We start from the raw sequence: 27,724 nt of genomic DNA, 5'->3' as shown, positions 1-27,724 counted from the left end.
GCTGACTGCTGCCTCACTCATCGCAGGGAGACACGAGGGGGGGAGGGGGAAAGACACAAGGCTGCCTTGACAAAGCCACAGCAGTGGAGGCAAGGTGGAAATGTTGCCAATCGGAACAGGATTTCAACCTGTCACTCACTATACGTCTTCGTGCAACTGTTGTAGAAGAAGCGAAATGTGTCGTCCTAGGTTCGATTCCCAGAGGAACCACATGCTTGGTGCCCGCTGGGGGCAGCCTGTTAACACCATATATGCTGATAACACAAGTATGGGGATCAATAAAGTTCAAATTATTAATTATTATTAATTATCATAATTCTTTTCTATCTCTTTTACTCAATATGTGGAGCCCTCACCCTCACCCTAAGCCTCACCCTAACCTTCACCCTAACCCTCGCCCTCACCCTCATTGGGTATCAGCTAGGAAGAGACGCCTGGGAACACAGATGGCAGGCAGGCAGATGGCATACGGACAGAGAACGCTGGCAGAGATGTTGCCATATCAGCACACGAAGAGGAGGAGAGGCGCAGATGAATGGGAAAAAAATGCAGAATCAGCAGAGCTCAGTAAAGTAAAAGGCCATGCAGAAAGAAAATAATTCAGGTAGAGATGTCTGGCTTCTGCAGCGTGCTCTGGTTCACAGATGAGGAAGGTTCAGGGTGGAGTTAGAAGACTGAACATAAAGGCAGAGTACTAACACATTTTCTGGACTTTCAGTCACTTTTTTTTTGTTTGGCTGGTCCTGTGATTTATATTCCGAGGCGATTCTAGATCAAAAATAAAGCTGATATAATCAATGTCATCACGAGGCAGAACAGAACACCCGCTACTGCAGCACTGACAAATGACTTGGCCGAACAATAAACACTTTTTTCAAAAACACAGATCAAATGCAGCCAAAGATCAATTTGATAAACTCCAACCTGGTGGAATCGAACCTAAAACCTGCTGCAAGGCAGGCAGGAATCCTAACAATGCACCTCTTTATCCAAATAACATCTAAAAATACTGGATTTTTTTCATTGGGTATTTGAAAATTAAATATATTTAAATTTAGCAAACCATGTGTGATTTTAGACTCATGAAATATTATTTCATCAAAACCCTTGGACCATCCTAGTCCCCAACTCCTGGTGCATGAACTGGTACCATAAATGTCCTATAAGGAAGAAGTCCCCAACTCCTGGTGCATGAACTGGTACCAGTCAATGGGTCATTTGGTACCAGCCCGCAGTGAAAGAATTAATGATTTACTTAATCTCTCATTTCTATTCACTTTATTTCATTTAAAGATAATCTGGACATTTTTCAAAATAAAACCTCTTTCGTATTCTGTTAGTGATCCTTTAACGATCGACACAACTAGTCCACGGAACTAGCAGGTACCGGGACGACCATTCCTCCATACAAAAACTGTTTTAAAACAGGAAATCAAGCGATCCCGGAGCTCAGGCTACCGCATGTTTTGGTGAATGTTATTCTGCCAACGTTGGCTAATGTTGTGCATCGTCTCCACACAGAGACGCTCGCAAACACGCAGTGAGATGTTTGCTTAGGCAAAAAAATTTAAAAAAGCAAACATTCAGAACAAGGAACATTTTCTTTCAACAGGTGAAAAACTCTGTGCCTCGTGAGCAGATGTCAAAGAATGTGCAGGTGTTTTTAATGTGACGTTCTCTGAGGCAGCAGCCACCACACAGTTGTAAACTCAGGCATGTGAATTTCAACTCTGAGACAACAATACAACAGACTCTAAAGTGAAAGCAAAAAATAAAAAGTTAATCTGATTAACTACAGGCTCATTAAGGAATCATTAAGGAGTATTGAAGGAGGTTTACAAAACACGGCCACGTCTGGTCTCTTTAGCCGTACCTTCATGACTGCCCAGACACTGAGGGACGAGCCAGAAACTCATTACCCGGTCAGCATGTTTGTCCGGGGTCATGGGAGGATTACTGCATAACTGAAATATTTTAGGGCATTTATGTCAGGATGGTACAGTAATTGGTCAAGTTATTACATAACAACAAGGCTGTTCTTCATACGGGTTTACTGGGGGGAAACACAAGTAATGGAAAGGACTTAGAACTCGGGTAACATGCCTGGAGTTCAACTTTACCAACTTTAAGTCTATAATAAAAACCTTAGATTGGGCCACATGGTCAACTGGGGTAAAGGTAGGGTTCACTTGTTTGAATCTTCTTGTATAGTTTGTACATTCTTCCTGTTTTCGTGCTGATTTTCTGCAGGTGTTCTAGTTTCCTCACATGGTCCAAAAACATGTTAAGGTGTAAATGTGAGAGCGAATGTCTCAACCAATGGTTGCCCTTCCAGTGATGTCCAAACACCAGTCTTACTTTTTGGAACTTCAGTGTAAGTGAGTATGCTAGGACGTCACCATAAGATTGGGATCTTAAATGTAGTGTTAGTCCACAGTAGGGATTGCTCAATCAGAAAAGAAGTTTTTTCGTCTTTCTTCAGTTGTCTGTAAAGTAAAAAACTATATTTTCTGGACATGTGAACCCAAAGATCCTTGAAGGAAACTTGAACCAAATTTACATTCCCCACACTTTGTCATGTGTACAAAGGAATCAGGTCATCTAGGATCACCCACATTTCGACCATCTGGAAGGACAAGATGTCATATGTGTGATCACACATTTCGACCATCTGGAAGGACAAGATGTCTACACAACTCCAATCAGAAATCAAATAAAAATGAGGCCAAATGTGTGGAAACCCAAACTACCAACGGCACGTTGACTGTTTACAACTGATACACAAGTCGTCATGGGGTGATGTACTTGGAAAAAAGTAATAAACCTGACTATCTTTTTTTCCTGGCCCAAAACGGGGAAACAAGAGACAAAACGTTTTTCTAGGATCACAGGTTCTAAGATGACAGAAATGGCAACAGGTGAGGTTTAAAACTCATCTGTGCTTTTTCAGCCAATGCCAAACGGTTCTGCATCAGCAGACGCCGTCCTCGGATTAGCTTTCACACAGACACGGCACCAGAAGATTGGCAGAGTGGAAAACCGGTGCCACGTCGGAGTACAGCACCGAGCGTTTCAGCTGAGCTACGTACTTCATCAGTGGTAAATATTTCATCTGTGGATCTGGTCTCATCCACTCTTTCTCCGCTCTTCTCACTCAAGTGAGACTGCCTTCATGCCAGGTCACTGAGTGCTTTCCACGGAATAAAGGAGCAATGGAAAAAAGAAAAAACCTTCCATGAAGAGGCTGAAATCCTGAACTAAAATCGCAACTGAACCAGATCTTGTGCTTACGGAATACTGAAGAATAATACATAATGCAACACTGTGAAGTAACAAGTGATTAAATGTAATTATAAATGCAACCAATATTTGCAAATTCACTAATGATTTTTTTTAAATATTTGATATTTTGGTACGTACATTTTTTTTAGTTTACTGGTCGAGGTTTACTGGGCAGGAAATTATACGAAATTTACTTCAGAAAATTATGTACATGATGCTATGTTAAAGTTTTAAATATAATTTATTTTATTTAATCACAACTAAAAGATAAAAACATTTATTTATTTTCAGCTCCGTTTCCTGTTTATCATCATTATTTTTTTTTAAATAAATTCTTGTGTTGATTATATAAAAACATCTACATCCCACAGCACAGAGAGACAGACTGAACAGCAGAGTCAGGTGACTTATGGACCAGCTTACCGCAGAGGTCATGGATGACGTCCAGAGATGACGACCAGGAGTAGCGCTCTATTCCACCTTCGGTCAGACAGAAGGGCGACGCCTCCAGCTCATACGCACCACGTTTCTTCCAGTACAGGAACATTGTCACGACGTTAACTCGCTAATTACTAGTCAGTGAAAAGTCAGTGAAGCTCAACTCAGGTTTTGGTCCTCCACGTGTCACCTGTTGAACCCATACGGCCTTCCAGGCTCTTCTCTTCCAAACGCTTCCGCACACCATCCGTACACCTTCCTCAACAACCACCATTGTAATGCTAACAGTGCCCGCCCGACTTTAGCATACACTTGCGCATAAACAAGCAAAAAACCGTGAACTCTGGCCACTTGTTGTGGTCCTGTAGTCTACAGACTGATCCAGGAGAGCAGCTCAATCAAGGACCATATCATAAAATAACGATTACTGCTAACAGAAGCCAAAGCTTAAATTGCCATCAGTGATGTCATTGGCAACAGTCGGTCTACACTGCAGAGACTAACGTCAACATGTCCTTTTAAACGTGTTCCAACGTTGATTCCCAGCAGAGTCCAGTCGACAACAAGTCATCCTCCAAACTCCATCCGCCTGGAGCTTTCAAGCACCAAACAACCCAAACCATTCCTGACTAAACTCCAGATATCCAACTGTTCAATCTTAATTTCCAGTTCCCAGCGTCACGGACAAAACCCGTGGCTCTGCCTGAGTGCCTCCATCTCAAAGTTTCTCAAACTGGAGTGTGGCACAGGCAGCTCATGTTAAAGCTGTGTGTAGGCTCTTATGGTGATGGGGGGGCTTTCTGCCCACTCCATTAGACAAGTGTTGTATTCATCCAGAGGTGAGTTGCATGCTGGGACTGGCAATCCAGGCCAGTGGCTTTTGGGTTGAGTGACACAAAGATCTCTTTTGAGCCTCCTCCCACCTCCAGAGTGAACTTTCTGTAAGTTCTGCGCAAACTGTAAACGGCTGGAATTTTTCTGCATTGATTCCTGCCTGCGCCTTTTATGTCTCCGGAAAGATTTATTCCATTTCATGAATGCACCAAGTATATGTTAAATAAGCCGGGGCTATTTGCCGTGGAGTTGCAAAGCACATAATGGCCACTGGAGGAATTGAGAATCGCAAAAGAGAAGACAAAAAAAAAGTGTCCCGTTCCTTGACAATTAACTAAAAATGTCTTTGAAAAACAGCAGAAGCTAGGACAAGAGCTAAGACAACATGCAGTAAGAAGAAAAAACAGCAGAAGAGCTAAGACAACATGCAGTAAGAAGACCTCGACTCAAGGCATAATATTTTCCCATGTTTTGCTTACAAGCTGATATACTGCTATTATGCATCTAAAACGGGAGAAGAAATACTGTGAGAATGTCCTGTGCCGGCGCGGAGAAGGGAGGGACGTTGTCACACACAACGACCCACATGTCCAATTTTGGGATAAGAAATTAGAGGGTAGGTTGGGAGCCGGTTCGCCGTTCAACTCTGGGCTTTGCAGACATATGGTAATAATCTGCATCGGCTTTGAGCATGCGGCTTCCCTTTTAATGAAGAGAGCAGTCGTGCAGCATGAGAACCGTGCTGCAGATACATGGGCCAATTTCCACCTACTGCAGAGACAAAGACGGGGCAGCAGAGGAGGTATCACACAGCCCGTCTCTAATCATCACCCATAACATCACCCTTTAATAAAAACACATTTAAAAAAAAAGTTTTTAGCCACATGTGGGGAGGCTGTGAAGTACCTGCTGCTTTACTGTAGTACTTGGATTAAGTAGCATTTAAAAATAATCCAACAGGAAAATATGTCTGATACAAACTTTTTCTTTTTATTCCTGGTCTTTTCAGATGCAGTGACGTTAATGACCACCAGTGGGTTGATGAGTCAGCCTTTCCTCATAGAAATAATGTTTCTGTTCAATGACCACGATCCCCCCCCCCCACTGCCCTTCCAATGCCATATTTTCTTGCAGTTTTGGGTCTTTGTTTTTTTTCATATTTTACTGCTTAATCATGGGCCGCAGCCAATCCCACGAGTCGTTGGGTAACGGTAGGGTAAACCCTGGCCAGTGTTTCATCACATGGCCACATCTATTGGCAAACAAACTAGAGTTCCTGGAGAGAAACTCATGGACACCCTTGAGGATCATGAAATCTCCATCCAAAAAGACTTTTGGTTCAAACTTAAGGATAAAGTAAAAGACAGTAACAGAATAAATTCTAAAAGATGTTTTATTTTGGAAATCATACTGCCACATAACGATCCATTAACAATCCTTTAACAATCACAACACTTCCATATTCTAGTACTCGCCGACCGATCCTTGGTGCACAACGACACTTCCACATCCTAGTACTCGCCGACCGATCCTTGGTGCAAAAAAAGGCTGCTGTGACCAAATACACTAGTGAGACAAAATATGAACTTTAATTTGGAAGCAGCAGAGATGTGAGCCGGGCTCTGCCAGCCTTAGGCTGTAAAAACGCTGGGTGCTACCTTTCCCACAATGCAGCAGGATAGCATCTTTGATCTAACATTTACCTAACAGTTTTATCTCTCTAGCCCCCTTCACCCCGAGTTTACAAGGCAAATTTCCTCTTCAAGGCCTGAGGCAGCGCTCAGACAACCCCGCTCCCACCAGAGGAGGAACTCGCCCCTCTCTGCACAAGCTCCGTCTTACGATAATTTGGGAAACTGTGTCTTGGTTTCTAGTCGGATTAGGATAAAAGAAGCACTTTCGTGTTTGTTTGTCAAGTACAATGTCAAAGTGAAATGTAAAACCACAAACAGTTCTAACGTCTGGAAGGTTGAGAGTGAAGATGACACAGGTTGCCAAGAAATAGTCAAAGCAGGGATTTTCATACCAGTATTTTTTTTTTCAGAGATTTAACACATGAACTGTCCAAACAGGCTGCATTTGAGAAGGCAAATGTCTGGAACAGGTTACGCCAGACATTTTCCAGAGCTTCTCTTGCCAGCTCCCTGGTCAAATTTCCAGATAATGTGGGTGTTAACCCTTGTGAGAAAAGAGCAGGACAGAGTGGAAAGAGGCCGCTGAAGTGCTACTACCTGCAATTAACTCCATACAAAAACAACTTTTATTAAACTCTAACACACACAACACGTCTGCAAGCGTTATAGTTATGAAACCTAGAATCCAACCTTTGGATTGTGAGAATACCGCCATCTGGTTTGAACACACGGTTCTGTTTTAAAGACAAATGGCAGGAAAATTGAAAAATTACCATTAAGTAGTCAGAAGTTCACTGGTGTCAAGTACAACCAGGATCTGGTTACAGTCACAGTGTTCGCAAATACACTCCATCACCTGTCATGATTTGTAGACTATTCTCTACGAAATTTAAAGTATATTTGAAAATGTTCTGTACGACGCCACCTAGTAGTTAAAGGAACCAGTTGTTCCACTAATTAAACTTTATTATAAAAAATAGTTGTCAATAAATGTTTGATTCATTAATTAACAATTTATTAAATTGTGATTTATCATTATTCATCAATTTTGATCATAATTAGTCATGTTTACAATCATCAATTAACCCGGAGAGATGCTAACATTTGTGGATATACGTACAATATGTCACTCTGTTAACGCATTAGAACACATTAAACAGTCAAATCTGATTCATTTCACAAATGAATTAATGCGATTATGATGTAAATTACCAAAGCTCTATTAAACTTTAAGAGATTTTTGTAAGATGATAAAAGTTCAACTATTTATTAATTGCATTTCTGCACTTGAAGCATCGGCAAAGTAATAATGACTTAACCACCAGTTTAGTTTTAGAGTTGGACTGAAACTGGAAACAAAAGCCTCTAATGGGCCGAGCCTGAATGAACAGGCGTCTCGATATAATCACACTCACTGAAGTATTAATGGTGTGTTGAGAACAGAGCGTGTGTGGAGCTGCAGGTCTACAAGCCCTCCAATGAGTCTGTCGGAGCGTGTGTGCCGTTAAGGAACAAAAAGCAGTTTGAGAGCAGGACGTGTTGATGGAGGAAGTGCAGGCTTGCAGGCTTGTGCGTGCCCATACTGAGGGGGCGTGGGTTATATTTAGCAAGGTGGCCCATCAACCGGGCCGTAGCCACTCTTTTTTGACCACCAAAGTAAGAGTATATTTAGAACGGCTCTGCTCTGAATGTGAGTTACATCCTCTCTTCCGCTCTGGAGTCGCCTTTTAAAAGCCCCACTTTGAATGTTCTGTACCACTAACTGATGAAAAGTACAGAATGTACTTGGAATCATTCACCTGGCTACTTGTGGATACTTACAAGATTATGTAATATAACTGAAAGAGTTTTGTGAAGAAGAGTTAAAAACAACTCATTGTTTTTCAATGCTAATACTATATTAACTCCATACATTCTAGATATTAGATTTTTGCCATGGCTTCATTTAGCATCTTTACTTCAACAAAAAACAAGCTTTATATTTCTATGTAAAAAAAAACTTCCTGCCTCAAAAAAAATGTATTTTGTTTTAATGAAACACACTGTACTAAGTAGAACGTTGTATTATTACCAGCTGAGCTACAGTTATACAATACAATACGGGTTAATTTCCCTTTGTTAGCTTTTAGCAAATATTTCAACAACTAAAATGCTAAACAAGCTAAGGAATAAACACTGCTATTTGAAGCTGCTTCAGCTTCTTCCTGGGTAAAACCTAGGGAGCGGTTAGCTGCCGCTAAACTGAAGTTATAGCCGGTTAGCTAGTGATAACACCAACTTAACAGCTTGATTTAATATAATATATTCTGTACATTTTATTGACTTCATTATAAACAAACACTTTGCTGTTGTGATGGTACTAAAACAATTGATAACAATATTTAAACATGTAATACACAGGAGCTAGCACGTTTAGCTACTGCTACTTTTGGGTCAATTCCAGGAAGCTGACGGCCAGGGGACTCAACTCACTGATGTTGAATTAATGAAAAATCCATTAATAATATTTCAGCCGATTGTGGTTCAGTTTCCGACTGTGGGATCATCAGACTACTACAGAACATCAACTGAAATACTTCACAGTGGTGTAGGAAACAGTAAAACCACTTAAAAATATCGTTGAAAAGTCAAACTTCAAACTCAAAAAGTTTTAGATTTCACAGTTTCTTTCTACAGAGATATTTAATGATAAACTGCTCTCGGTTCTGAGGCTGTCAGTGGATCAAACTGAGACACTGTGTAATTTAAATGGACCATCTTTAAACCAGCAACAGTTCATCAGGACAGGCAACCACTCTGCAAATTGTTGATATGAATAATCCCATAATTGAAACAATCTGCTCGAAATTGCAGCGGGGGCTGTTGTTGAGACGGCAATGACAGAGTCAGCTGGAATCGAAAACGCTTATTCCATAAAAGTACAGTTATTGTCGTGTGGAAGGCTGCGAGATACATAAACAGTCATTTAGCCGGGGCGGAGGTTATGAGTGTGGAAGGGCACGTTCAGGGATGAACACATAGTCCTGAGTGGAAGTCTGTTTGTGTGTTTGCCCCTTTAATCAGGTGCAGCAGTCCTTTGTGTTACCTTGCGAACCTTGGTGTGTACTTGGAGATTTTTTTCCACAGTGTAGAAAACACTGAAGACGTGCTGAAAATGTTTTGAACAAAATATTGTTCAGAATTTTCACTATTGCTGCTTCCTGTGAGTCATACACTGACAAAAACCAAATCAACATACAGGAGAAAATCTGCTTCTAGTTACCATCACTGTGTGTGTGTTTTCTGAATGATCATAATAAGCCATTTACATGACTGTGTGTCACATAATAAGCCATTTACATGACTGTGTGCTCACTGGGATACTGACTGTTTCTCTGTGAAATCCCAGCAGTGTGTATTCTGTTACATTAAGTCAGTAATTACTCCTTCTACAGCCGTACGTACATAAAATGAAACTACATCACCGAGTCAAACGGTGTAGTAACAGGAGAGCACCGTGGATAAGCCCTTTAAGGTAGAAAACAAAAGTCCCAACAGTAAACTGGCTGAAATCTGAACTGGACAAACATGCTGTGAAGTAATGTCCCACGCAAATGAGAATCACAGCTAAACAAATGTGCTCAAAATGAGGGTCAGCGCAGGCGGGCGCTCACTGTCGTCGGGACGTTTTCACGTGCGGTCTTTTGTCATCAGAGAGGATGAAGCTAGAGGATGCGTGAGAAGAGGAGTCGGGGAAAGTAAGGCTGCAGCCTCCAGCTGTGAGCACGCCTATGACAGTGACCTCATCTGCGACTGTAAACACTGCAGCGCCGAGAGACGTCGCACTTGACATGTAACGTGATATTCACCTGTTCTCTGTGACTCACAGATCACACACAGATTTTTTTTTGCAGATAAGCCTGTGCTTATTGACTTTTCTCTGCAGCTGTAATCAATACTCCACAACAGCATACACGTATCACATGACTACATAACCACCCCGGTCTATAGCTACCATTCAGCTCAGTACGGTTTGTTTAACATTCAGCGTTTGGCCCTGTTCTCAGTACATGCACAGCAGCTGTTTTGCATTAGTGCACATTTCCAAGCACAACGAAATCTGTTCTACACATATAAAGATAAATATATATATATAATAAATGAGGCATTCATATTTTCCATAAATTAAATGAAAATGTTTTTTTAATCATGCTTAAAAAGACAAAACAATATTGTAATCCACACCAAAAGCAATAACAAATCATTGCAAACACTGTTATTCGTGATCATTTGTGATTCATTACAATCAGGATTGATCGTAGTTAATCATGGTTTACGATTAACCGCAATCGGTAGAGATAAGTCCACAGCCATTCACGAAGAAAATGTTTAATCTTTAGACACGCCTACTTTATATTCTTATTTAATTTAAACTGCTTCTTAAGGTGCAGTAATTTATCAGTAATTTATTAACTTTGTTAACTTTTTTTTCTGTAAAACAATTTTACTGAAAACTAAACATCATGTTGACAGTGATACAGTGTGTGATGGCAGACTTGTACCAACAGTCGTGACTCAGAGTTGTTGTCTACCAATGACAACAAAGGACGGTCATTTGAAATATGGTGGTGGGGGGGGGGGAAGCCCTGCAAGAGAAACAGGAGACCCTGACAGCTGTAGACCAGGTCTACATTAGTCCTAGATTTTTTTTTTTTTTTTTTAATTCCAAGTCAATGTCCATGAAGATTGCGGAGGAAACTCAAAGATGTTGGTGAAGTCCCGGCTCAGAACAGAAGTGTCTTTTTATAGGATTCACTTACAAAGCACTATTTCAGGCCAAGAAATAAAAACCAAAATTACCAGCAGCGACATTAAATGTTAAGTCTGGTGAAGTCAGACGGAGACCAAGCCTTCGTAAAACAAACAGAAGCTGCCAAACTGGCAACGCCAAAACATCCAGCCAGAGCTGCTTAATTGCAAATGAAGCAGAAGCGGTTATAGTTAAATCGGTTGGAGACGAGGAAGAAAAACAAAAACAAGACAGAGAGAGAGAGAGAGAGAGGGAGAGAGAGAGAGAGAGAGAGAGAGCAAAACTTCGACCTGCTGCACCGTCAGGAACAGGCAGAAATGCAAAGAGGGGAAAAAAGGGAACGGAAATTACTGTCGGGGGAAAAAAGTGGAACAATGGAAAGACGGTGTAAAGACGGAAGTATGGACTGTAACAAGCCACAGGACAGACCAGAGTCTCACTCTCTCACTCTCTCTCTCCATCACACACATACTGGTTTTTGTGTTTTGTGAGCACATAGTGAGCCCCTAATACAGAGGTCTGCAACCTGTGGTTCCTGAACCACATGTTGCTCTTTAGCTTCTCTACATTAGCCACCTTGCAAAATCATACAGGAACTGATCCATCTCCATCGCATCAACCAGTGTTATGACCCATCAATACCAGCTGCTACGATGCTGACGACAGCAGTTTTTTTATTGTGTAAATATGGAAAGCATACATCTTCAAAATTCATAGTATTTTAGTATTTCCATTGACATTTCTACAGTCGGAAACAATAAATGCACCCTCCCCTCTCCCCTTCCTAAAATGTCCTCACTGAGAAATGTCTTCAACATCTTTGACCGGTTTGTCAAGGTTTCAAGATCAAGATCAATCCTCAACTAAAATCTTTTCAAATCACTCAACCATCGCAAAGGTTTTGGTTCCATGACTGATGGGAAACTTTTGGCACAGTCCAAAGATGCAGGTTGTAACCTGGTGAAGAAGACATTTCCCCCAAGACTTGAATGGACGAGTTGTCTTTGTTATTCTCATCAACAAAGATCCTTGAATTACACTGCAGTTCTTACACGTTAACCAGTACTTTCACCAGATGAATCCATCTCTACCCAAACATAGACCACTGGGAGACTCAACTGTACTACATGACTTAAATCCGTACAGATTTCTCTGCCAAGTTATTGCTGAACTGCCAGTGCTCGCTTTTTTTGATTTCTTGAAGACATTCTGGAGATCATGTGATATAATCAAAAGCAGCACAGCCGCAAATATAAGTTGTTGACAAGATCATGTGATAGGACTAAAAGCTCTAAAACAGCTGCTTAATGACATTGTGCGGAGAGGGTTTTTTTTTCCTCAGCTGTATATATATTTTTTTTTTTTCAGAAGAAATGAATTCCTAACTGCAGCTGTCTATGCCAGGATGCCTGACAAGTCCTTATGCATGCCCTAAGAATAGAAATGCAAATGTCCAACGGTTCAATGTGGACTCTGCACACTGCAATTTACTGATGAAAAACATGTGCCATGAATAAAGGTTTCACGTTGGTATCTCTTCACAGAAATGGAAACAAATCCCCGCAGAGGTTTGGTAGTCGAGGTTAAGGCAGACGTGAGCGAGAAACTAATGTGATCCAGGACGATCCTGCTCCAAACAACTAGTAAAACGACTTGTAAAGATTTGGTTCTTTTCCTGGCTCAAAAGAACTTGAACTTCAGACTCACTGATTGTTAAAAACAATCTGTGTAGATCAGGTGTGAACAACCTTTTGACTTGCGGACCACAATTGTCAGCAGCTACATGGAGCGTTCATGTGAACTAAGATAAGCCTACACCACTGTGTAGACCAGGTGTGAGCAACCTTTTGACTCGAGGGCCACAACTGTCCTAAACTTTGACAGCAGGGCTGGGTCAGGAGCAAATGGAGCGTTCATGTGAACTAAGATAAACAGGGCTGGGTCAGGAGCAGATGGAGCATTCATGTGAACTAAGATAAATGGGAAATGTGGATATTGCAGTGAAAAGGCAGAAGTATAATGATAAAATAAATAAATTATATCATTTGGGAAAGTTTGGCAGGCCTGATTAAAAAGCCGAACGGACTGCATCTGGCCCCCGGGCCTTAGTTTGCCCATGCCTGGTGTAGATGCTGCACGATATTTAGAAGAGCTAACAATGGGCTTTGTGTTAAGACTGAAATCAAGTGTTGTCTCGACGGCTGTTAGAGAATCTGCCCAACCCTTAGCTAATTACAAACAACGTCAAGATTTTACAATATTTCATGAGGAGACATTCTTCTGGATTGACCAATCACATCAAAGTGTTCGTAGAGAAATTTTCTTACGTTGTGGATACAACCAGTTACAAACATAAATATCAGAGGAACTCTGGATAAATCTGATTGACTGTCAAAAACCCCACAGAACCTTCTGTCAACGCTGAAGCTAAAAGGAGGCCGTACGGGGAATAACTGAGACAAACATAAATATCAGAGGAAATCTGGATAAATCTGATTGGCTGTCAAAAACCCCACAGAATCTTCTGTCAACGCTGAAGTCAAAAGGAGGCCGCACGGGGAATAACTGAAACTAACTTCTAAATTTAATCCCCTGCTGCCAAACCTGTAGAGTTGGTCTTCAAAACGTCAAACTAATCCAATCCACGACTGCACACGTTCATCAGACCAGAGTAGAAAAGACCAGACGGGCCATCTGAACTTAGATGAAGAAGTGTTGAAGAATCTGGAACATTTTCTTGTTTATATAGAACCATTTCTGACATTGTTACCGATGCTTTCAGAAGAGTCGCTCAGGATGCAAAACCTCACTGATAAAACAAAAATCATCTCTTATTGTGAGGTCAAGGTCAGTGACCTGCAGTTAACTAGTTGGGTTGTGTCATAGCGTTATAAAAGTGTGCAGATGTTTTTTAATTTTTTTAAAAAAAATGACAAGTTACCTTGAAATAGGGTTGGATGTTTTTTTTTTTAATATTTAAATGACAAGTTACCTTGAAATAGGGTTGTAAGAAAATATCCATACACTGATATATCGCAATATTTAGTTTCATGATATGTATCAATATTCTACAGCAATGTATCGATTTCTTATTAATATTTCACATGCAAATATTCATGGTGTTGGTATGTTTTGTTTTGCTTTTATTTCTTCTCTAGCGATTACAAATGGCGAGTCCACTGTTGCGATTTCACTAACCTGATGTTAAACGTGTTGGCGATTCCTCTGTTGGGATTTCACTAACCTGATGTTAAACGTGTAACAGCGTTGTGTGTTTACTACACTGACAGTTTTCGTACAATTAAATTGTTAAAATAACGCAATAAATCGTTGTGCCTTTAGTATCACAGTGCATCGCAATTTATCGTACTTTTGCACCTGTTAATGATACATATCGTAGCAATCGTGTGCCAATACACACACATACACACGAAGTTTGAAACCAGAGAAATTAAATGGCAACTCGTGGACCAACTCTTTGTGTCACCTGAGAGTGAAATACATCCGTGTGTGAGTTGATATGAAACACAAAAGGCTACAGTTCACACTTTGATGTGAAAAATGAGTTTGGGATAAAGAACAGGAGGACAGATGACAGGTCAGGAGAAAATACAATTACTGGCGACTATTGTTTACAAACCGTTCCATTCTCAACTTCAGGTCAGACCGAACTTTCCTCCCTGACTGAAAAACCTCTGCCTCCTGCTGGGAGACGTTCTCAACCATGAACTTTAAAAGTGGAGGAAAATCATAAAACAATAATGTGACACCTGAGGACCAGACGAGTCCATTGTTAAGACGGTGGCTGATTAAACAGGTTGACAAAAAAAGAATCAGTTGATAACTGATGCTTATTGAAAGGCTGATCATGAATTTTTCAACTTACTGAGTCGTAATCGGAGACCGAGCCAGCTCCTTGGTGGCGATTTGTGCAGAACTGAATTCATGCTCCACTTGTTTGGCACCATCAAGGCATGCGATCCTGGTCTGGTCTGGTCAGGTCAGGTCAGATGTGTCCTGTCTGTCTCTGTCCCCGTCCCTGTCCTCGTGTCTCAGTCTGGATCGGTTTAATGAGCAGTTGTCTCTATGACATTTTCACTTCTTCTTCTTCTCGTCCTTGCCGCTGCTGCTGCTGCTGCTCCCAGGCTGCAGGCTCTGGTTTGTGGCGAGCACAAAGCTGCGGGTGAGTGCAGGGAAAAGAGTAGCAAAAAAGCATCCCTCGTTTTATACCACTGAGGAACGAGCACGAGTCCAAGTGCAGGGAACGACGAAGCTGGAAGTCTGGCCCAGTCCAAACAAAGACTCGAAGGTAAATAGAACCTGTTGCCTGTGTGCACGCAGGCAAACAGGAGAGAGAGAGAGAGAGAGAGAGAGCTCCTCGACGAACACTGTTTGTAAACTGCAGCTCTGAGGTGGGATTAAACCGAGAATTGAAGCCGATCCCCGGTCTTTAGAGCAGCGACTCCACGGCTAGAAAGGTTCCGTCTCTTAGTTCCAAAACAAAAGGAGTTAAAACACACACACGTACACCGTCTGCTGCGTCCTCGGTCTCGCCGCTTTCCCACAGATCAACCATCAGCTTCTTCCATTCATTCACACAACCTGGGTCCACAAAGACTCACTTCGCTGCAGTTCCTCGCTGCAGTGACGCAGTTAGGCCGCTAGAGGCGCAGAAGGCAGAGACCTTACAGCATATCCGTTCATCTATGTGCACGCAGCAGATTCTGGATTCAGTTAGTCCGCGGAGCTCTCCGGTCTGGACTGTTTACAGAGGCACGGTCCAGTCTGACACAGCATGTCTCAGGCAAGCCCACCACAGAGCACGACTCTCCATAGGCCCCGTGGGGGGGGCCGCCAGGGGCGCCATCTGCTGGAGGAAGTGCTGCGGTTAGCCCTCAGAAATTAAACAAAACGATAAATAACATAAATATATAGTTTCTCCAACGGGAGTTTTTTCTTCGTGCTATTTCTTGAAATAAACAAAATATGACTTCCTAATAGCTTAACCCACCGTAAAAAAAAATGTTTTCTCCTTTTTGTATTGTTTGATTTTTTTTTTAATTATTATTCACATCTGGAACAGCGTTGGTACATCGTTGAACCGTTTAAATTTCATTTATTTTATTTTTAATAAATAAATAAAAATGTTATTAACGCATTGTAATTCAGGTGTGTTGTTATATTTGATCAACAAGTCTGTCATTAGGCTGTTGTCCGTCAGTGTTTGGGGTGGACTGGGTGGGCGGTGCCACACCATAACATTGCCCTGGGCCCCAAATTGTCCAGGACGGGCTTTCGATCTACAAAGGCAACATATCGTTAGTTACACGTTATATCGAATCGTTCCAGAAAGGGTTTTTTTTGTTTGTTTTTGTTTGTTTGTTTTACAAACGGGGGGAACCTCAGACCTCAAAGCCCACTGGCTTCATTCATATGCATTTTAAAATATCTTTCAGATAAGACGACTTTAACACATCATTGACATTTAGAAATTTACATGAGGCAGCATCAGATAGAAGCAGAAGGTAGTTGTGACACAAAGGTGTCTGTGGGGTTATTTCGGGGGGGGTGGGGGGTGTCGATAATGTAAATCCCCCCGGGGCCGACTGTTGCCCAGGTGTTACTCAAAACCTAAATTTAGCAGCAGACACAAATGCCCTTTTTATTCATGTCATGTATTTTTTTCACAATCAACCAATTTTTGGACAAATAATTCGCATTTTAGCACAGATGTGTTTGTTGTTTCTCATCACTCAGCCTGTCTGGCCGCTCCATTACTGTGGGCGTTGGCTTTGGTCGGCGTGAGGTGGACAGGAAGACATGTGATGTGACGAAGCCAAAACAATGACTCTGCCAAAATGTCACTGCACTCTGTTTTAATGCAGCCGTCCTCAATAAAAAAAAAGAGGCGGAGGACAGTGAACAAAGAACGGCCGGGAGGGGGGGCAGGTGGGGTATGTTAAAACAGCCCACTTAACAAATTAGCAATTCTCCACAGCCAGACTGCCTGTTTATGGCCCCGTGTGCTCCGTCAGGTCCTCCTCTCAGACCCTGCACATGTGACTTTATATACAGCTTCACACTCTTGTTAAATATGCTGCTTTTAAAACCAGCATTAAAGATAAAACCAGTCTTTGACATTTTTTTTTTTTACTGTATTCATTTTTTTGTCCTCACTTTAGAAAAAAAAAAATCTGTGCCGGTGACAGGACAATCACAATACATATTTGCTGCCCCCTAGTGGTACAAGCCGTAGCAGTAAACAACTTTTTAACTCAAGTATAATCTCATCCAAAAAACCGAAAATTCATAGTTTGGGCCATATGTGACTGCAAAGAGAATTAATTTATACAAATAGTTAGAGGCTTTTCTGATACAAGCTTGTCTGACCTGAAGTTTTAGCCTTTGCTGGAGCTGCTTGTGTTAAACAAAGTTTTCCCACATAGGTGTGTAAAAAAAGGTGTGTAAATAACGTTATTTACCCTCTCACCAATACAGTTAAAGTATTGGATATACTGTGCACATTGTTCTAATGTAGCTAATGTTTGTTGTTCCTCATGTCTTGGCTGGTAGCCTCGTCTGTTTTTCAGTCAAGCAACTTCAGCAAAGGTCAGTCACCGCACAGTGAACGATGTCCAACACTTTTAAGAATCAAAACTAATAAATGTCTTTATTTTTTTAACGACAGTGAGAGACACTGGTTAATAAATGAGAACGTGGTGAACAAATGTAGCATTCTTTTTAAGGTCTGGCAGGTTTACTTCAGGAATGTCACCTACAAACAAGAGCTTTATCTACAACGGGTGATGATCATGTCCATGTGACAGTGTCAGAGGTCAGAAGGGTCAGCTCTGTGCGAATAAACCTTGAAATGAGAGAAAAGGAATTGAAAATCCAGTCTCAACACTGGGTCTGTCTGGAAGGTGAAGAAGGACAACGTGGTCACATCCCCAGTTGACTGGGCCTCATTAGTCCCTTGTAAACTCGCAGCTTCCCTGCACCGGTCAGGTCAAAACTGTAGTCTGAGGTGATGTAGGGCTTCTCGGCATCAGAGTCAGGCTGAAAAACAAAAAAGGAGTGTTGTGTAAATTGTTTTAGGTGGAACAAGGCCAAGGGTTCTAAAGATGAGGGCCGGGGTCTGACCTGTGCTGTGAGGACACAGGACGGCAGCACTATTCCCCCTAGGAGGAGACAGTTGACCTTTCGAAGGATGGCGGGATCTACAGGTGGCAGCAGGAAGTACAGACCTCGGACCATGTCAATGCCTCGAAGCACGCCTGAAACACACAACACAGAAACAAGAATTGTTTGGACAACTTTTCAATTGCTTGCTGTTTTAAGTTATGTGAAAATTAAAGTGACCAGTGAGGATGAACAACAGAGTGACTTAAACCCAGGGACATACCAAAGCCCACACATGAACAGATGGGAGCCCGGGTCAGCAAGACCGGACCTCCCCTGCTGGATATTTTCTCCCCCAGGCAGCAGAGACCCACCAGGGAGGCATTGGCAGCATAGAGTATGTGACTGGGAACGACCTCACAGTGGAGCGCACCTACAGCCACGGCCGTGTGGGGCACCTGAGGGGTCAGGAGGCAATTAGGTTTTCATTCACAGTAAGATGTGTAACAACATTTGAGGAGATGAAAAAAATCATTAATCAGTGTTTCAACTGCAATAAAACTGCGATGATTAATCACAATAAATTAGGATCATGAGTAAGACTAATCATGATTAATGCACAGCTAACCATAATTAATCAGATTTTTTTTTTATATTTAGGAATGTTAAACCTGGAATAAGGGGTAAAGAATGGATGGGTTTATTTCAATTAATCACAATTAGTTATGACTGAAATTAGATCAGTGCTGTGATTAATCAATTCTAAAATGGATATAATTTCATAGTCAATATACTTTTATGATGATTATCATTAGTGGTAAATGTATATTTATTTAACCTGATAGGGAGTGAGGCTGTGCAGAGATTTAACTGGTCCAGGATCAGGAGACTGTAACTGACTCAGGTAGGCCAACAAGGACAGGTCTCTGTGGTAATTACTGCGCTGGTGTTTCCTGTCACACAACAAACAAACAAACACAGGTTAAAGAGAATTTGTGGACTAAATTATGGGACTTCTGTTGACTCAGGCTCACAGTAATAAACTTACGCTGTTCCCTGACGCGCTACACCTTGAAACTCTGACTGTACCATGAGGTGGGTGTAGTTTTTGGCGGAGCTTTGGCTCTGTGTAAACTCATCCAGTGCAGTCTGAGCTGGCGGGTGCGTTTGAAATCCTTGTGCGGTCCGAAGAAACTCTGGTGTCAGGGCCGGACACTGGGTGACCCCACTGTGACACAGCTGCACCACGTGTGTGACTGGGAAGATCCGCATCATGTCGACAAGCAGCTGGAACCCAAACCCTGTGGACGGTTAATCACATTAACGCGGTGTTTCAAACTCTCATTTCTTATGGTTGGTTTTATTTCCCGTCACCGACCTTTCACCCAGCCCATGGTGTTGATGACGATGGGAGTCTCTCGGCTCTGGGAACGCCGACGCCACAAGGTTTTCAGGGACTCCAGGTATCGGTCCAGGTCAGATTCGCACGACGTCTGACCATAGTAGATCATGTGCTCTGGCGCTCTCTGGTGTGTGAAAGGTGGACCTGATAAACACAGATGGAGTCAGTCTGCTTATTTAACCATAGTCTTTGTTAAAGTAAACCTGTGCTTTATTTTAGTTATGCTGTATATATGTGCAATATTCAAATTGATTGTAATCGTAAGTTTTTACATGTTTTTTACATAAACATACCCAAGAGTGGTTCTCTGACAACAGACATTGACTATTGTACAAATTTTTTACATGTTTTTTACATAAACACACCCAGGAGTGGTTCTCTGACAACAGACATTGACAGACAGCCAGCGGGAGTGAACTCTGTTTGGCCGAGGTCGCCTTCCAAATAATCAACACAGGTGGTACTGTAGACATAAAGACAAGAAAACGTTAGATCACACCATCATTGTTATTCTTTTTTACATCTCTTTCTCTATGTGTGCCTATATTAACAGCAAAGGTGAGGAAACCGTGTGGAGGTGGAGATATAAACTTCCAGTAAAGTGTATTTTTGTCCTGTCATGGAAGTGTGGGATAAACTTACTGATTAAGCAAAGTGTTGATAAGTTGGCGGATAAACGTCGACTTGCCCACATTCTTGGTGCCACACACAAAGATGACAGCACAACCATCCAATGCACCTGTAAATGACAGGTGTCAGTACCACTCACGTAAGAGGTTGACTTCCTATATCTATTCCCTATGAATAAACATTGATTTATCAATGAATCTCGTATGGTTGAGATGTTCCTGCTAAAGATTTAGAACTTTTCTAACCTTTGCAGGCACTGACCACTGTGCTAAGTGCTTCTTTGCAGGACCTGGACATGTGCAGGCCTTCAACAGTGCCCCCCAGAGGAATAACACCCAACCCATTGAGAGGAGTGTCAAGAACAGCCAACATAAGTTCACTCTGTAAAACAGGCGTTAAAACAAAATAGTTTAAGTGAAATTACTTTGTAATGTCAGAGACATATGCATGTATATATATATATATATATATATATATATATATATTTTACCTTCAGTGGGCTGAATAATTCATTGAGATCTGAGAAGCTTGACAGGAACCGTGTGAGAGGAGTCTCGATGGGCTCCAGTAGGATGATGGATGAATGAGATCTCACCCTTTTGAGCAACTTTTTCTGTGATGCTACAAAAAAAATTCAAATCCAGAACTACAATTTAAACAACAGGCTCATAGGTAATATTCTCTAAGACAATTCACAAATGTGTAATAAAAAGACAAGACAAGATAAAACCAGCGTGCGCCTCAGTCACCTGACGAAAGATACTTTCGAAGGATGGGTGAAGCTGCTGCTTTGTCATCTCTGGGATTTGCTGGGCTTTCCAGTGCTGTAATAGCCAGGGGACAATGTGAGGCTGGGGAGAAGAGTGGATATGACTGTTGGCCTTCTTCAATAGTGAATCCCATCACTTCTACCCGACCGTACAGACAGGTCAGAAAGCATCGGCCACGGAAACAGAGCGTCTGTAGAAGAGAAAACACATTCTTCAACTACAACTCAGTTCCCTTTTCTTTAATTAAAAATGACACCACAGTTTACCTGATTGTTCTGCATGACAAGTACTGCATGGTTCTGCTGACTAGTTCTCGCTGCACAATACTGGAGATTCTTTCCTTCTAGTCTACCTGGCCGATCCTCCTCGCAGTCAGCAGAGGTCTCTACACCGTTCCTTTCGACAGACTGAGAATACTCCTTCCACTCCTGAGAGTTATCAGAGTCACTGTCCATGTTAAACGCTGAACCCCCATTGATCTGACTGTAGGATTTTTTCAGTCCTGACTCTGAATTGATTTTCTTTGTATTAGACACGGGCTTTGCTTTATTTTGCAGCCTCTTAACATTAGGCTTTTTCTTGGTAGCTGCCTGATGCTCTCTTGACATCTTGGCCAGAACTGGAGTCGAGTTAAGTTCAGAGGAAGTAACGGTTGGCCTGCACCGTTTCCCTCGGACATCCTTCCACTTCTGGGATTTAGCCTGACTCTTGGCCTGTGCGGTTCTGTTCACCTTCATTGTCCAGACAACAGTCTTTCATGTGGGTGAAGATAAAAAAAACAAAACAAACAGGGAGCCTGCAGAAACGAAGACTGATTAAGAAGATTGTAGACATTATTACAGTTTTGTTTTCCCATATTTTTATAACATCTTCAGTGGAAACATATTTTACTTGTACATACATATAGTCTACCAAATATGGAATGAAACAAGTTTTATTTTAATGTGTAAAGTATTAAGTAAGTTAGTACTTACAACTTTTACGTAGAAAAAGTGGATAGATTAATTTTTAATCATTGATAGGTAAAACATTTCTGGGTTTTTTGTTTGTTTGTTTTTGAGTGACAGTGGCAAGCTATCATATGTTTTACATGGAACATTGAGACCAGTGAAAAGCTACCATATGTTTTACATGGAACATTGAGACCAGTTATAATCAACCGCGACATGTAACTTGACACTAGATGTTGCAATACAGTTACAGTCTCCTAAATTAACTTAACTAAAGATTTTTTCTTTAGTTAGTAATATTTCTTTATTTGACCTGTCTGTACCACACGAGATTAATTAACATGTTGAAGATTAATGTGAGTAAAGAAAAGGCAGGTGAATAACTGAACAAAACAGTGTCAGGTTTTTTTAATATAAATATAATATATAATATTAACAATAGGTGTAGGTTTCCTACAATATTAATACATTATTCGCCCAATTTCAACGCAGCTAGTTCAAAGTAAACGGAAATTAATTTGAGACACATGGCTGTACTAACCAAGCTAAATACCATGTAAAACGTTTGAATTTATAATAGGGTGTCAGACGCTGCAACTTAAGCGTCATTCAATCCAAAATAAACCTAAACGTTTAAAAGAAACATGACCAGTGGATTTTAAACCAAGCGTGAAGTTTTTATAGAGCAACAACCACAGCTTTGGCTGCACACTAGCGTTAGCCAACTATGCTAGTTGCAATTATTTAGCAAAAAAACTTACCACCGCTGGTGAAATGAACGGCTTATCTGGTGGTTATACTAATGACTTTAAAACACAGACGGGGTTCATAATTGGCCTAATAGAACCATCATTGCGGGTCTATTGTTGACACTGCAGTGCTATCATGTTAGCATACATGTGTGAGCCACAAACAGACACGGCGTTTAGATGGTCGACTGCGAGTTACCCGGAGTTCAGTTTTTCCTCGATTGTCCTATTCACCTAAATTATTCCATTAATTCGACAAAAAACAGTCTTTAAATATTGTAAAAACTAGTTTTGAAATAATCATATGGCGTTGGAATTTTTAATAATATAACTTTTGCGGTTGGTGTTTTATAAAATGAGGACAACAAACATCTTTCTCTGTGTTTAATATGCGTCATTTCCTCTTCCTTTAGCAAATCTTAGGGGTATTCAAAAATGGAAAACGAAGGTGTACATAGCTTTAGCATTTTTACAGTTTGACAATATCACGTTAATTGGCAGTGCATTTTATACACGAAGAGTACTCAATATTCACTTTCGCTCGGCTCTGCGCATGGGAACGTCAAAATTCTGTTGTCGGGTGAGTGCCTTAGCTAAGGGAGCGTCTTCAAAGGTCTCGGCTGGGAAATAAACGTTTGGGTGCGCAGGTAGCCATAGATGTGAAATGTTTCTAAAATACTTATGCATCAGTAGTAATAATTAGAAAATTCACTTTTGTACCATATTCTGTCACTAAAGTGATAATAAATAAATACTTTGCCGAGGAAAGAACAAATAGTACTTAGTCACAACAGACTTGTAGTGCGGCTACTTACATATAGTGCAAATGCACACGTTAGGATTGATCATTAGTTGTACTTCACTCATTTGATATCCACATATTGATTTATATGAAATAAATAATTCCAAGATATTATGTGTGCACTGTGTTAGTTAGGGACGTGTTGTATAAACTGTATGTGTGTGTCCTGCAGCAGTCACCAGTGAAGCTGCAGAGATGCATGCAGGGAGCAGCCATGCAGAGAGAGTCCTATACAGCCTGAATCAGCAACGAGCAGCAGGAAAGTTTTGTGATGCAGCCATAAATGTGGGGGATGGAGCTCTGATCTACGCCCATCGTAACGTCCTGGCCTGTTTCAGTGAACTGTTCCAGAACCCCAGTAGTCCCACTTCAATGAGCATTGAGATATATCTGCAGGAGTGTCCCAGTGATGGTCTGGAGCTACTGCTAAACTTTATGTACACTGGACAGTTAAAGCTTGATGCAAACAACCTGAGTCAGGTGACGAATGCGGCAGCCAGCCTGTGCATACCTGAGGCCCTCGTGCTCTGTCAGCAGTTTGACTCCCGCAGCTCTGCCGCAGCTCCACCACCTGTTAAGCGTAAAAGAGGGAGGCCACGAAAAGCTGTGTCACAAACAACTCCTTATAACTCAGTCAAGGAAGAGAACCTGCTGACAGACACCAAAGAGGAGTTCCAATCTGACGCAGTCAGCGCTGGTGTTGATGACCTCACCAGTACTGCCCTGACAACAACTACTCGTTCTGGTCGAGTAGTGAAGGGCCCCAGGCGACTGGTGACTGATGGGAATCCAACCATTGACTTGATAACATCTGAAACATCTAGCAAGAAGATCCTAGATATTCCCTTGGAAAAAGAAGGTTGGGATGTTGTGGATCACCAAAATACAGATGGAACGACTGGAGAAACACAGGTAGAGTTGATGAAACCAAACTAGGTTTAAGCACCAAAATGAACCTGTACAAATACTAAAGTCAGATATTATTATTTCCAACGACAGATTGCTATTATTGAAAACAGTAGTAGCCTGAAAGGCCAGGCAGCAGAGGGAGATGATCACGATGACGATCATGACGAAGAGGTGACGGAAGACTCAGATGAAGATTACGTGCCAGATTTCCAGCCGGCTTCTTCTGCTGCCTGCACATCGACATCACAAAGACGGAAGGCCAAGAGTGACGCGATGATGATGGAGAATGGCGAGGATGGGGATGATCAGGCCAAGAAGGACTCAGTGCAGTGTCCAATCTGTGACAAATCCTTTAAAAGTAAATACTACCTTAAAGTCCACAACAGGTATAACTTTCTAATATTTTTTTTCCCTGTAAGTGTGTGATACTAGCTTTGAATCCCAGTGAATATTTATTTATTTTTCACAGGCGACACACCGGGGAGAAGCCTTTTGGTTGCTCTAAATGTGGGAAGAGATACTTCAGGAAGGAGAACCTTATAATACATGAGATAAGAGATTGCTCTAAAGTTACTGTGAGTAAATCAATCAAAATCAAAAATGCTCATAGACAACAAATATTTATGCATATGTATTATTCAGAAAAGGTTAAAACTGTTCTTATCCAACAATAAAATATTAAATATTTCAAGGGCCCTAAGACTATGACTTGCGGACCCCACGGATCTGCGGGCCTCTAGTTGAGGACTACTGCTATATAGTATATTTAGTAATATTTAGTATTAAGTAAGTTTTTTTATTATGTATTATTTCACAGTAATGGACAAAGACTAATGAAGGATGAATAACCTTTGTACTACAGTATGTATAAAAAATATCATGTTTCTGCTACGTTGTCGTTCCAGACCTACAGCTGCACGAGATGCTCCTCAACTTTTGATGAAAAAGAGCAGCTACGTTTGCACATGGCCTTCCACACTGGAGACATGCCATATAAGGTGACACTGATTCACCCATGCAGCAAATATCAACGATGAGACAGTATCGATTTTCAACATTGTGCTTTTTTTTCAACAGTGTTCTTTGTGTCCAGAGCAATTCTTGTACAAGAAAAATTTGTCATTTCACATGATGAAGATTCACGGTTTCCCAAAACCTCACGCAGTAAGTTTTTGGTGACATGCTGATGTCGTCATGGTTTCAATAATGTTTCTACTCTTCCTTTATGTTAAATTATTTTTCTTTCAATCTTTAGTGTCCCCAGTGCCCAAAAACATTCTTAACCAAAACAGAACTGTGCGTGCACGAAGCAGCCAAACATCGAGGTGAAAAGCCGTTTGTGTGCGAGGAGTGTGGACACCGGGTGTCCAGCCGAAATGGCCTGCAGATACACATTAAAGCCATTCACAGGTAGAAGGACAGGTTCTGTTGGATTTGGCATCCATGCAAATGTTATAACAGGAATATAATGGAGTGTTAATCATTAACAGTTCCTGTGCTTCTTTCCTTTGCCAGAAAGGAGAAACCGTATATTTGCATGTTATGCGGCCACGCATTCGCCCAAAAGAACAATCTTAACATGCACATGCGAATACACAGCGGCGAGAAGCCGTACCAGTGTCATATGTGTGGTAAAACCTTCAGGACACAAGGTAACTGCCGTTGTTGCTACTTTGTCAAAATGTATCAATTCCCCTCCCACTGATGACCTCACCAATTTTTTTTTTTACACCAGCCAGTCTAGACAAACACCATCGGACACACACCGGTGAGCGCCCCTTCGGCTGTGACATCTGTGAGCAGCGTTTCACAGAGAAAGGCGCTCTGGTCCGGCACAAGGCCAGCAAACACGAGGAAGGTCGTCCCCACTGCTGTCACGTGTGTAGTAAAACTTTCAAAGGTGAGATGCTTCGTCAGCTGTTAGCCGTTAGCACAGTAGCTTCCAGATTCACTCATCATGTTTTTCACTGTGTGGTTTTTCATCATCAGCTAAAGAGCAGCTCCGTGTTCATGTGCGTCGCCACAAGGGCATGAGGAAGTTTGAGTGCAACGACTGTGGATACAAATTTACCCGACAGGTAGGTTTCACTGCTGTATTTCCAAGAACTACATTTAGCATCTGGTAGCAAATAAGGCAGTTCTACTGACTGCAAAAAACAGCTTCAAACAAATGGACGTTTGTTGAGAGTTTAGTCAAAATCAGTTTGTCTATTAGCCAACAGTTGATCCACCTCTCTAACAGAATAATTGAACAGAATAAATGTATATAATGGGCTGTGTTTAGGATGAAACAATAAATAAAAAATATCAGCCACCCCAGATGGGACTCGAACCCACAATCCCTGGCTTAGGAGGCCAGTGCCTTATCCATTAGGCCACTGGGGCTGTTGCCTGTGATGTTGCTGACCACAAAAAAGAACATTTTCATTCTCTGACCAGCTGGTCAAGTGACTTTGATGTTGAATATATATATACTGTATATATATATATATATATAGTATATATATAGTAGTTAGATTTATTGATGCGGTCCAAGGTCTGTCCACAATAGTGAAGATATACAGTGTATACATATATATGAAATATTGTGAAGTTCTCCCTAAATTAGTTGTATTTATTTTCCATAATTATAAATTGACCCAGAAATCCGAGCAGACCATTTATAAGCTCTCTGTGCTCGTTTGTCCTCCAGGCACACCTGAGAAGACATATTCAAATCCACAAACGAACAGAGAACTACAACCCGCGGCAGAGGAAACTGAGGAACGTGATAGTGCAGGATACTGAAAGAAATTCTGCTGACGGTCAGTCTTCTAAATCAAAAAAGACGGGCCCCGGGACCCCCGAGCATGAGGAGGGGTACGTCCAACACACCAGTGACTCCGTACGTCAGAGTGACGTCTCGCCTGAACACGGCTCCAGCTGCATGATGAGGGTGGAGCTGGAGCCCAGCCACCAGGTGATGGAGGTGGTCGTTTCTGACCAGAGCCACGCCGAGGCTTCCAAGAGTTTCTCTGTTCCAAACGTCCTGGAGCAATCAAAGCTGATCACTGAGGCGTACGAGTTCACCGTCAACATGGAGGACATCGCAGAGAGTGTGTCAGAGAGGACTGAGGTCTAGGTGGACATCTGTTGTCTTACCCAGACCATACCCGTTGTTCATGTCAAACATGTCTTGCTTAAGCCATTTATTTTGGACGTGTAGACATGGAGCGGTGTTGCTGGAGTGGTAGACATTGTTGAAAATGATCAATATTATCATAACAACCTCAATAAAAATAAATCCAACTGAGCACTGTCCAAAACAGAACATAAGTACTTTGGAATTTACTTTGAATTGGTTGGTTTTTGAATGATAACAATATTTTGTTTTTCAACTTTAACTAACTCTAACTTCCCTTGCCCTTGAAATG

At 41.5% G+C, this 27,724-nt stretch overlaps 3 protein-coding genes and 1 non-coding gene across 7 annotated transcripts in view; 1 reads left to right on the top strand and 3 right to left on the bottom strand.

Annotated features, from left to right (window-relative positions):
- The window catches only part of plekhg5b (pleckstrin homology domain containing, family G (with RhoGef domain) member 5b), a 66,329-nt gene extending 50,603 nt beyond the window's left edge, over positions 1-15,726 (bottom strand). The window contains 1 exon segment of the mRNA XM_025059149.1: positions 14,864-15,726. Coding sequence (XP_024914917.1) covers positions 14,864-14,945 — 82 coding nt within the window. The 5' untranslated portion in view covers positions 14,946-15,726.
- A 1,893-nt stretch (positions 15,727-17,619) lies between these two features.
- On the bottom strand, positions 17,620-22,764 carry nol9 (nucleolar protein 9). Of its 2 annotated transcripts, none has more exons than XM_008319144.3 (13): positions 22,613-22,764; positions 21,168-21,697; positions 20,881-21,091; positions 20,622-20,752; positions 20,377-20,512; positions 20,144-20,240; positions 19,867-19,964; positions 19,478-19,645; positions 19,148-19,400; positions 18,938-19,052; positions 18,383-18,557; positions 18,121-18,254; positions 17,620-18,036 (listed from the first exon to the last, which is right to left on the bottom strand). In XM_008319144.3, exons 2-13 carry the CDS (start codon positions 21,636-21,638, stop codon positions 17,920-17,922), a joined length of 2,106 nt encoding a protein of 701 aa, XP_008317366.1. In that variant the 5' UTR covers positions 21,639-21,697; positions 22,613-22,764; the 3' UTR covers positions 17,620-17,919. The 2 variants fall into 2 exon arrangements, with proteins under 2 accessions (XP_008317366.1, XP_016891725.1); XM_017036236.2 differs by having other exon boundaries at positions 21,168-21,653; positions 22,613-22,759.
- Positions 22,765-23,022: 258 nt separating this feature from the next.
- zbtb48 (zinc finger and BTB domain containing 48) lies at positions 23,023-27,560 on the top strand. 3 transcript variants are annotated; one of them, XM_008319146.3, is made up of 11 exons: positions 23,023-23,180; positions 23,575-24,314; positions 24,402-24,697; positions 24,781-24,886; positions 25,217-25,309; positions 25,389-25,475; positions 25,567-25,721; positions 25,827-25,963; positions 26,047-26,211; positions 26,301-26,389; positions 27,004-27,560. In XM_008319146.3, exons 2-11 carry the CDS (start codon positions 23,598-23,600, stop codon positions 27,430-27,432), a joined length of 2,274 nt encoding a protein of 757 aa, XP_008317368.1. In that variant the 5' UTR covers positions 23,023-23,180; positions 23,575-23,597; the 3' UTR covers positions 27,433-27,560. The 3 variants fall into 3 exon arrangements, with proteins under 3 accessions (XP_008317368.1, XP_016891723.1, XP_016891724.1); XM_017036234.2 differs by having other exon boundaries at positions 23,024-23,180; positions 23,578-24,314; XM_017036235.2 differs by having other exon boundaries at positions 23,024-23,247.
- Positions 26,624-26,696, bottom strand: trnar-ccu (transfer RNA arginine (anticodon CCU)). Its single transcript has one exon. It is a non-coding gene; the product is annotated as a tRNA-Arg (tRNA).
- Positions 27,561-27,724: the final 164 nt, after the last annotated feature.

This window comes from Cynoglossus semilaevis, chromosome 10 (genome assembly GCF_000523025.1).
Source record: "Cynoglossus semilaevis isolate Cse_v1.0 chromosome 10, Cse_v1.0, whole genome shotgun sequence".
NCBI classification, from domain to species: domain Eukaryota; kingdom Metazoa; phylum Chordata; class Actinopteri; order Pleuronectiformes; family Cynoglossidae; genus Cynoglossus; species Cynoglossus semilaevis.
Note: the sequence above shows the minus strand (reverse complement) of the source record. Positions and strands in the feature narration are given on the sequence as shown.